Here is an 11,497-nt window from a genome sequence, read left to right as displayed (position 1 = left end):
CACACACACACACACACACACACACACACACACACACACACACACACTCTATTATACACACACACTTAAACAGCTCTCATTTTAGGGCATGACTTGAACATTTCACAAACACAATCGAGCTCACGCCGTACTCAGAGAACGTCTGATTTCCCCAAGGCACATGAGACAAAGGAGCGCTGCAGTGCAGACAGAGTGTGTGTGTGTGTGTGTGTGTGTGTGTGTGTGTGTGTGTGTGTGTGTGTGTGTTGAGGTATTAAATCAATACTTTTGTGACTGCTGATAGATAATTGATCTCATCAGTGGGCCCGTTCATGCACACTCACAATCCTCCAGGAAGGCAGAGAACACTGAGGCGTAGGCGGCAGAGGAAGTCAGCAGAGGGCGAGGATGGAAGTAGTAAGTAGGGAGGGGGGGGATGAAGAGAGGCAGGTGCACAGTCAGAGGGAAGACATGAGAGAAAATGAGAGAGGAGATGAATAGAGGCAGAAAGGAAGAAAAAGAGAGGAGGCAGAAAATGCAGATCCAGAGTAATCAAGGAAGCGGTTATCGGATATATTTTTCTTCATCTACTTCTTCTATAGGCAACCTGAACTAGACAGGGTTTGTCTGCTCCAGCTTAAGATGCAAATGTTGCCTGGCTAATACGCTTACTTGCACTTTGTGGGGTTATTATACAGGATATGTAGGGAAGTACTTGTTCGAGGATGGAGCATATGTATGGGAGCTTGTTGCTATATCAGGGTTTAGGGTCGAAATATCAGCTCTCAAGTTCACACTCCAGCAACATCAGCCAAACATTTGACAAGTCATTCCTCATCATGAAGTCATCTCCACTCGTACTGTTTGGGAACACAAATATTAAAGTATAAATCTAACAACTGTGTCACATGACCAAGTGCGTTCTGTAGCTTTTATGGATGTTTGAACAAATAACATTTTTATGAAACAAAAGTTAAGAGAACGCCTTTGTATACAGATACAAGTGAAAGATTCAAGCAAACCGTGTGACAGCACACTTATAAAAATGTGTTTTTAAGAGGGATTTAACAGAGGTTCAGGATCTTGCCAGTCTAATCTCTTCAGGGAGGTCTATTAAAAGTCTGCCAGCAACAGTTGTCATTTTCACCGAGCGAAATCCACAGAGGCCTTCTTTTGTTTATGTCTGTGTGAAAACGAAGGCCCAATGTTTTCAAAAATAATGGTGACTTTAGACTGATAAATCTGTCAGTTATAGCAACAGTAATAGCAGGTCCAGTTAGCGCGGTTTTACAGGAGAGTTATCATTAAAAGGTTGCACCGATATCTAAACAGAGTCTGAGAGCTGTATGGACATGAATGTCTCAGTGTGTCACATAGGTCATCCGATGACTCAGACAGACGGTTAAAAATACTACAGCTGCTGCATTCAGAGAAGGAAGTGAAACTTGGCAACTCCGTCGCTCAGTCTTCCCCAAAATGAGTGAAGTTTTATTTTTAATTTCAGAGGGCCCCTATTGCACGGCGTCGATACAAGAAATCAAGGAATCCCATAACAAGACCAAACAATGAACAAAACCTACTCGCAAATATTGACTGTGTAGTCAAAGCCCGATTCATCTGTGCCACAGAGGGTCCATTGTGTTTTCAATAGTTGTTTGTTTTTAAACAATAAAGCTCTTTGTCATAGAGGAACAAGCTTCATCAGGCTTCAGATACACAGAGTATTCTTGTCAGTTTGATCGTTTTCTTGCTGTTTTAAGTCTTTTTTTAATTTGATGACAATACGAAAAATATAGAATATATACAGACTTATCTTTTAAATACTTGAGAATTCATTTAGTCTACTTTCATACAACATAACAAGTTGAATCTTGAAGTTTTCATGTTATTTCTAGGAGCTCCTCCTGTCAAGCTTTGATCAAGCAAACGGATCACTGCACAACATGGATGCAAAAAGCCCTTTCATGCAGTGGAAGACCCCTGCAATGCTATTAATGATGTATGATGCATGATGTTGCCGCACAGAAGACATTAAGTAACAACCGCCAACCAGTGAAGGAGAAAATGAGAGGTGAAAATTGTAATTCAAAGGCAAACGATGTCTGTCATGTGGCTGTTCGCCGTGTTGCCGTTGACTGCACCTGATCAGCATTAACGCTGCCTACTGAAGGCATCGGGCCACCCAGGAATCACACTGGTAGGGTGCAGCAGCTTTAAGGACCCTCAAGAGTGGGCAGATGCTGCAGTGAAGCCTGTGATCTCAGAGTGCAGCAGCAGCAGAGCACCATGCATCAGCTGCTTTAATAGACTGTTGGTTACGTTTCAGAGAAGATGGGAGGAGGAGGAGAGAGAGATGGAGAGACAAGAGGATAGAAGCTTAATCTACGATGTAGTAACTTTAAACGGGTGTTTCACGCTCTAAACAGATTTTCTTTTTTAGGTTAGATGTGATACTGATTACAACGACAAACCGCCGTTTCATTCTTGTGGAGAGTATGATTGAGTTTTCTTAGACCTTGTGTACAAAAATCAATTACCTTCGAGGATGCAAATTAATTTTCAAGTAATTACATGCATCACTTTGCTTTTAGAAACTTGGATACAGTTTGCAAGGGTAGAAGACAGCACGGAAGAAAAACAAACCAAGAAATGCAGAGTTTAGAGGAGCTAAACAACCCCTGGTCCGACATTTAAGTTGCAACTCGCCGCTGTAGCTTCATTTAAGTGTCAAACAAGCAATTGAGCTCAAACAGAACAACGACCTCCAAGTATAGATCCAAATAATAGAAATAATAGACAAGGGCCCTCTCAGAAAACCCTGTGATCATTAGCTTCACACACACACACACACACACACACACACACACACACACACAATAAACAGAGCAAAACGTTGTCAAACTTTAAAGAAGCACTGGTGAGCTAATGTCATCTGCAGCTTCTGGGAGGGTTTGCAAGTGTGTGTTCCTCTGTGAATCTAGGTGTCGAGCACCACCTACCATATACTGCTGTAATCTAACTATCCCACAGTTCTCCAATAGTTAACCTCAGTGGCTCTAGTTATGACTCACGAGTGTGTGTTCCTGTAAAGAAGGAAGCTGTCCACACATCTTGGCATGTAGCTAAATATGGATATTGTGAGGCCTACAAATCTATAAAGGATTATTTCACCCACATTATGACCATTTGTATATCAATTACTCACCATGTGTTACCTCGAATTTTAAAAGAAAACAGTTTCACGCTTGCTAGTTTGGCACCAGACAGTTGCTGTTGTTAAACGTGGCCTATTGCTTCATTCATCAAGGCTTTTCTCCGTTTTTTGGGGAATTCAAGGTAACACGGGGTGAGAGATGTTTATCTGGTCGGTGGGCGGTGCTTGGTTTTGGCGCGACCGTTTTCAACATGGCGGCTGGGTCAAAAACGTTCTCATTTTACACTAAAATATGCTTCTGAAAACATTTTAGGAAAGAAAAAGACAATGCAGTAACAGAATCTTGGATCAGCGCTGCCCTGACTGTTGGATTGGAGTTCACGAGTAGTTGTTTTGCTCCTGGTGTGGTGGAACAGGAGCACTAAGAGGAGGCAGAGGAACGAGATCTTTTCACAGATTTTCTGTTTCATGTGCTACAGTCAGGATATAGTGACAATTTGAGCAAATATGACAAAAGGTCATCTCTATTTAACTGTAGCTTTAATAACTTTTTCTACAGTTAAATTACATTAAAGTATGTCACAACATATTAATAAAATAAAAGAATTAAACGTATCGTACCTTATGAAAGGAAACTCAATCTTGTAATTGCCACTTGTGGCCACAGTGGCTGCTGTTCAGCAAAAGCCATGCAGCCTCGCTTTGAAAGAACTCACAAACAAACAGTCACACATGGTGAGACACGCATACGCCGAGAGTGGGAATAAATTCAGTGTGACAGTGCAGTCAAAAGCCTCCGAGGCAGTGACAGTAACACTGGCAGGCAGGTGGGAGTGGAGCAGTCTGCTCACCAGTCGCTGTGCAAGACTGACAGCTAACCTCTCAACACAATGCCACACACACACACACACACACACACACACACACACACACACACACACCCAGCGCCCACCTCTCACCTATCCGTCACTGCCTTCATCTCAAATGAAGAAAATTCAATTCACTAGGGAAGTAAATAAAACAAATCACTGCCACCCTCTCCAAGCTGTTGTCAGGATGAAACGGGTTTAATTGTTTCAGCTTTAGTGCCAAACACACAATTAAGCTTTTAAAAGTAGACCGTGAAGTTGTCACTGACTAAAGACAGGGTGGGAGTTGCCTTTGTGTTTGTGTTGTTGTTGTCTCTTTTCTTTGAATGCAGATGCCATCATGGAGTATTTGCTTGCAAATTCACTCAGAGCCTTTCGCTTAAAGGAAACTCAATAAAATATCTTGCAGTAGCTTAGGCTATACAATAATTTAGATGGACTGCAGATGATGCTCTGGGTCAACAGGATCCTGGTTGTTAGTCTTCTGCCTGCGCAAATCTATTCAAACCTTTTCCTGAAAAACGGTTCTTTGCATTTCAAAAGTGTCCCTGCTTCCTATAACTTCATATGTCCTACATATCTACTTGGAACAGAGTATTCATTTCAAATTCTCCATCAGGGTGCTGAAATGCAACGGGATCCTTCACACTTCTATAATGTCAAAAGTGGTTTCTGTGTGGACTGGAGTGAATCATGCAGTCACAACGGTGTCTGTGGAGGAAGCTGCTCATATTGGCAACTGCCACCCGGTTTCAATGATGCCAAAAATAAAAAACAAACACACAGGATGAGTCACGGCTCTGCTTATGCTGGTCCCTCTTATTAGGGAGACCCTGCTTTGAATCTGTGTCTCCCACTTTTGTTCAGACATTTGAAAGCGTGTTCTTCAAAGCACTGGAACACACTGGCCTTAGTGTCGTGTCTAGAAAAGATGCAACAAAAAAGTATTTCTCTCCACAATTAGATCCTAGCAGCATAGAGAAGGCTTTCCAACACTACACCAATAACATGTACAGAAGTCAAATTTAAGACAAGGATTAATGTTAAGAGCATTTATAACAGTACATTACTTTTCTATTCTGACATTTCTTGTTACATTCCTTCGAGACGGCAATTTATCAGCAGCTAAATATCTTCAAAGTGAGACCAACATTAATACATTATCAGAATTGTGCATATTCACCACTTATATTACATGACTTCTATGTTTTTGATGGAAATGTCAGGTGCTGAAATGTTGCCCACTTCACATTGGACAGGCACACAGACCGTGAGCACACAAATTCAATACCGTCAACACAAGGAGCTGTTTGTTGGCTAAAAGGCATCAGAACCAGAATCGTTCCCAATCTTTGCACAAACCTCCCCTGGAGACACGCAGCCTTAAACAGTGTGAGAGCCAGAGTTAACGAAAACACTTTCCCTTGTATGTTCACACAGGCAATTATAGTTGTCTTTCCAACAGAAAAATAGAGACGTAATTTCACTGCAGAGTCAAGGACCAAAGATTAGACTTGGTTTTTTTTCACATTTCTGTTTTGTATGAATTAAAGAAACGAGGTGTCGAGGTGCTTTTCGAGGGCGTTTCCCGTCTTTGTGCTAAGCTCACTTGCTAACGCTGGCTTCAATTTTACTGAACAGACATGAGAGTGGTATCCATCCTGTTATTGAACTCGCAGCAGGACAGCGAATAACCCAAATATTTCTTTAGCACAAAATCCACAGATACTGTACACTTTTCAAATTATTATCCACTTGACGAGGGCGGCTTCAACCACACGTGCCAATGCCCATTGGTTTCTGTTTCCATCACTAGCAGCCATGAGAACAAAGTTTTGCTGCTGCGGCCTGTTTGGCAGTTTGTCATCAGCTTCGAGTCGACTACATTTTTCATTGACAAAAATGACTCTTTTCCCCATCGTGACTTAACGCAGCCACATCGAGACAAAGCATCATGGGAGTAAAGTAAAAAAATAAATAGAATTAGCGTAGTTTTAATTTTATTTCCCCTTATGTTAAATGAACAGTGTAAGTGAATTATTTAAACTGTGATCACTACAAGTGGTTTCCATTTAATTATGCAACATGTGATAGATGCAACAATTAACAAATCAATAATGAATGACAATAATTATTAGTTCAGCCTACAGTGAACAACTCGTGAGGTCATTTTAACAGAACCAGTCCCTCTTATTAGCATCAAACCTTGGAAGTTGACAACTGTTTCCAACTTTTCATCCATTTCAATAATTACCAAAGCATATTGTCTTAATATCTAAAAGTCTATCCATCATGATGGATCACAGACGACGCTTAAGCCTTCATATCAAATTCTAGTGTAGCATATACAAAGATGAAGAAGGCATACAGCGTCTAGTGTGGAGGAAGAGGAAGAGGCGTCTCACACTGCTGTGTGATGGGCACACTGCGAGTACTGAGGCTATCAGTTCACTCATGCTGGCTCACACTCACTACGGTGTTTGGAAACTGCTCTCTCTCTCTCTTTATTTTTCTCACGTACACACCCCCACACACACGCACAGCAGCATTGTGTGTCTGCTAGCGCTGATAGGCGGCATGTGGTTTCTCCTCAACACTAATCAGTCTACACGTGGCATGCAGCACTCATGGAACAACCCACAATATGTCGCGGGTAGGAAGTACGATTGCAGTGTGAAACCGTAGGACTTCCTGTGCGTCTGGGCTATCGGGATGCACAGAGCCGCATTCAGCTCACAGTGGAGTAATAACGACTCAACAGCTTAGTAACCAACCACAAAGACACACACTGTGATGCAGCATTCAAAACAAATGAACTTTGGAGGCTGAGCAGGCAGCAGAGTCTTGCATCGATCACCCATTGTGATCCACGCTGGCAAAGCATATCGCTGGACCACACCCAGGACGTCATGACTCATCAGTCCCCCTCTGTTGTCCGTCCATGTCAACAAAAAAAAGAGGGGAAGGCAATAACAGAGAGAGAGAGAGGCGAAAAGGGAGGGGGAGATGATGAGCAGAAGAATCCACAAAGAGGATGAGGGGACGGTCACAGTGAGACATAAAAGACAGCAAGAAACAGATTAGTGCATTGTGGGTGGGACTCACCAGCTCCACTGAACCATAGTGTTTCCTGCTGAAGTCTCCACGCCTGCAGCCCAAGTCCTCCGAGGCAGAGCTGCAACACAAACGCATGGTCAGACACATGGCCATCACACAACACAGGCACATATAAACTGAGGCAGTTGCAGCATCTGCTTTTCTTCCATCTTTCTTGGATCTCAATTTGTCTTCTTGGTCATGCCTACTTTGTTCGCCCTACGTTCTTTCTCTCTCTCTCTCTCTCTCTCTCTCTCTCTCTTCTTCCCTTTTTTCTTTCTTTCCCTTCCTCCTGTTGATGTGGTTGGGCGGCTGGTGGCATGGTGACTGGCCGGGACCGGCGGCCAACCCCAGTTCTGATTGAGACGCTGGTCCTGATTGAATTAAGCCACAGTGATAGATGGAGACTGGCTGGGGGAGCGGACTGCACCGACTGGTCAAACAGCCAAATGCGCACACAGAGGAGACACGTCCGCTAATACATAGAAAGAGACTACCATCTTTCACGTTTAAGCTTCAAAATGATCTGAATATTTTATGTCATAGAAGAAAACATTTAAATAAATTAAACTTGTGTTAACCACAGACTTCATTTCAGGCATCTAACCAAAAACCCATGAAAAAATAAATAAATATAAAAAACAGACATGGAGACAAGGGAACCGGAAGCACAGAAATGTTAACTTATCTCCGCCTTTTAAGACTCATTCCTGTAGCTCTCTCTATACAGCAGCGAGTGGTAAACCATGTGTGTGCACATGTGGGTGGTATTTCATGTTCGCATACGTCTTTATGATTGTCTGAGTGACAATATGACCTGCATGCTTTCTGCTTCCTTAGTCTCTTTGGACCACATCCCCCACTCCTCTTATAGCTCTCCTTAACTCATCTCCTCCCTGGTGAGGTTTCTCTCTCTCTGTCTGCAGAGTGGGTAATATATAATGCACACTCAAGCTTAAAGGACTCATTTTAAAGAGCGTTCGTGCTACAGGATGTATCCATCACCGTTTCCTGACCCACTCTCTTCCTCTATAGACTGGGGTTGGGTCTGCTGGAGCTCCACCACAACATGTGCTCCATCACAGCATTTACCTTTGTGTGCTCCCACTTCTTCTTCTCAGCAGCCAGGCTGCTATCTTTCCTGCCCTTCACCTTTCCTCAGAGAGGGCTCATGAGAAGGATTGTACCTTGGTGCTGGGAAGATGAAGTGGTACCACCCCACCCACCTTCCTAATGAAAAACTCCTCTATCTCCTAAGGAAACTCATCTTCTTCTATTAAGGCTTCTTGGGATGGTACATATGGATAGACATTTTATGTTCAGACAGAACTGAAAGGTAATAATAAAAGATAGAGTTTTTGAAATTGCATATACCATCAACAACATCTCTCTAGTCGCTATGGTTCAAGAGGGATTTTTCTGTTTCATAACCTTAGTTAGTTGGTTTGGCTGCAACAAAGCAGTCACTCACACACAAGGAAAGATATGTTTTCAAAACCAAAACACTTGGCTGTATATTGCCAGATTTAAAATGCTTCCCTTTGTACTCGGGGAAAAGTGTTCAGTGTTAAATTCTCTTTACACAGGAGAGATATTTTAACACATGTAGGAGGTGTAGCCCTTGGTGAGTTAAGAGCCATTTGTGCACAAGGTGGTTTCTGTCAGACCAAAAAGCTGTTGCCGACACCTATCAAGGAGGTGGAACGAGCCGAAGAAGTAAAGTGCCTTAAGTGTAATGAGGAACATGTACCTGTCAGAGCTCTGGGAGTGCAACGCAGTGGAGATGACATATTTATATTTCAAGTATAGCATGTTAGAAGAATTAAAGCAACAAAGAAAAAGATCCTTTAAGGTGTGAGCTTGTTCATCCTGTCAGGAAGTATTGCTTTATATACCAGAACTTAGGTCTGAAACCGATAGAAGATACTTTATTCTTGGGGGAAATACAAACTTGTCCCAATCATGTTGTTTTTAGTGCCAATTAGTACATGTAAGCATGCTAACATACACAAATACTTCAGTAAACATGGTAAAAATGATACCTGCTAAACATCAGCATGTTAGCATTGTCATCGTGGGTATGTTAGCATACCGGCATTAGCGTTTAGCTCAAAGCTCAACCGACAGACTACAGAGCCACCAGCATGGCTTTAGACTCTCAGTCTTGCGATTACAAGAGCGATTGATAAAATACCTGTCCCGTTGCCTTACAGTCCTGACATGCTGCTGGACATTTGAGACCATTATCCAGCATTCAAAGCTGCCCATGTGTTTGGACATCATAACTTGAACTCTGCACCACAAAAGGTTCACTCTCATTCCAGCAGCGTAATGGCTGTTTGCCAAAGACGTTGAAAGCTTGGACCAAAGAGAAATAGCTCTGAAACAGAACAGAGGTAAAATAGATATTCATTACTCAACTGCTGCCCTCAGTAATGGAGTACGGGAAAGGTTACAAATTGTGGTTTCTATCACAAGACAATGGACAGTCGCCACTGAAAGGCTCCATAGAGTACAGTGAAATGTGAAGCATAAATCACACTGTCACCCATCATACTAAACCTCATGCTGCCGAAGAAAAGAAGCCAATCCTTTTATCGGTTATGTTAAATACGGAACGACTCTTTAAACCTTTAAATCACTCCATGAAGAGGCCCTCTTTGAGATTGTGTAGACCTCGATGTCAACAAGCAGAAGCAAAAACAAGACTTTTGAGAGCAACAATGACACGTATGAAAAAGGTCCAACAGCCAGAATTTACAGCTTTCTGTCGCATACATACATCTGGCAATTAAATGTGTGATTTCAATAATTTAAATGACTGTTTCCTACTGCAGTTCCTAGAAATGACTGCAATCATGTGACCTTAAAATGTAGAACAATAGCACTAGTCTTATTTCCTCCAAAATGAGGTTCAATTTGGCAACTTTAATCCAATTTGAATTCATCCGCTAAGACTTTAATTAGTAAATCAATTTAAAAAAAGTTACAGTTACAGATTGGTGCGCTACATGCACAGTACGGACACTTTTACCAGAGCTTCTAGATTATTCTCAATAAAACTAATAGAAAATATGAGGATGAGCTGGATGAAGATGCAGATGACTCTCACACAAAACTGAGAAAAAAAAATAAGCCAAAACATGCCATAACAGCAATATGATAAGTCATGAGAGGCTTTCATAACAAAAGGAGCATTTCATGGAAATTTCCTGACATCTCCGGCTCTTCTCCTCCCTCTCCGCACCAGTGGTGCAGCATGGAAAGCAGGCGTCTCTGCTATTGGCAGCACTGTGCCATAAGAGCTTTATGATCACCATATGATCTCTCTCTGTTCAGGTGTAACTGCATTGCACAGCATTGCATTTTCAGAACAATCTAAGAGGCTGGAAATGAGCTACCATACTAAGTAACCCTGGACTACATCTGAACTCAGCTGTACAGTTTAAACCAGATGCCTGCCTTCAGTGTGGCTGCATACGTTATTATGTCGCTGTCATAATGCCAGAGCTGCATGTACCTCCACTCTACCATGAACAGAAAAGCTTGCTATGCATAATTCATAATTGTCCTTGTGCATACTGAAATATCTGCACAATTAATAAGGAACAGAATATCCGCACAGATGAACAGACTCAGTTTCATAAAACTGGCGACAAAGCTGCGCATAAACCAGCGCAGTGGTTCAATTAAAAGCTGTTGTGGCTAAAAAGAGTCTGATGTGAAGCGTCAATACTTCCAGACTGGAGACTTGTGGATTCAGTAGGGCTCCGTTTGCCAGCCGTGCCAGGGTAAACGGAAAAAAACACTTCATACATAACTAGTATCAAAACTCGACCCAAACAGTGGATTATTCTTAACGTTATTAGACGATCCGAGAGCGCAAAAATGGCACTTTACGCATAAATGGTCTGCACACCGGAGCAGGTGTCTTCAGCTGTCTCATTTGCTCGGGGCTGCAGAATAAAAGAAGCCAGTGCTGCAGGTATGTGAAGGAGCGACGACAGAGAGCTATGCATTCAACAGATGAGCGGTAGCATGCAGAAGCACAGGTAAAAGTAGGATGTTTTCGTTGCTGTTTTTTACCGATGATTGAAAGTCAACAGTTTGTTAGAGGCTGGATCCACACTGTTCATGTCCCCATGCGATGTCAGTCCAGCGGACCAGGCGACAACAATAAACCGGCGTCTTCTTCTCTCTCTTCTCTCCGTGTGTTTGTCCTCCCGTTAAGAGCGCAGGGACATCACTGCAGCGCAAACTCCTACAACAGCGGATCAAAACCCGGTTGGCGGTCGGACTCTTTTTGGCTCCGGTCTCTACGCACAACTGGTCACAGCATGATGATGAAGCGGAACGGCTCTGCCATAGGAGCTGTGTGTTTAGTGTTTTCTCTCCCTCT

The 11,497-nt window shown here is 42.6% G+C and overlaps 1 protein-coding gene across 5 annotated transcripts in view; it reads right to left on the bottom strand.

Moving 5' to 3' along the window:
- The window catches only part of garnl3 (GTPase activating Rap/RanGAP domain like 3), a 55,205-nt gene that overhangs the window by 28,671 nt on the left and 15,037 nt on the right, over positions 1 to 11,497 (bottom strand). For 4 of the 5 annotated variants that reach the window (XM_031859862.1, XM_031859863.1, XM_031859859.1 and 1 more), the window contains exon 2: positions 7,108 to 7,177. In XM_031859862.1, the coding sequence (XP_031715722.1) occupies positions 7,108 to 7,177 (70 nt within the window). Of the gene's footprint in view, positions 1 to 7,107; positions 7,178 to 11,184; positions 11,489 to 11,497 lie in introns of those variants that run through there. The other variant, XM_031859861.1, reaches the window with a different exon arrangement.

This window comes from Anarrhichthys ocellatus, unplaced genomic scaffold (genome assembly GCF_004355925.1).
Source record: "Anarrhichthys ocellatus isolate YVR2014 unplaced genomic scaffold, GSC_Weel_1.0 scaffold23, whole genome shotgun sequence".
Classification (NCBI taxonomy): Eukaryota; Metazoa; Chordata; class Actinopteri; order Perciformes; family Anarhichadidae; genus Anarrhichthys; species Anarrhichthys ocellatus.
The sequence above is the reverse complement of the archived record's forward strand: the minus strand, read 5'-3'. Positions and strand labels throughout refer to the sequence as shown.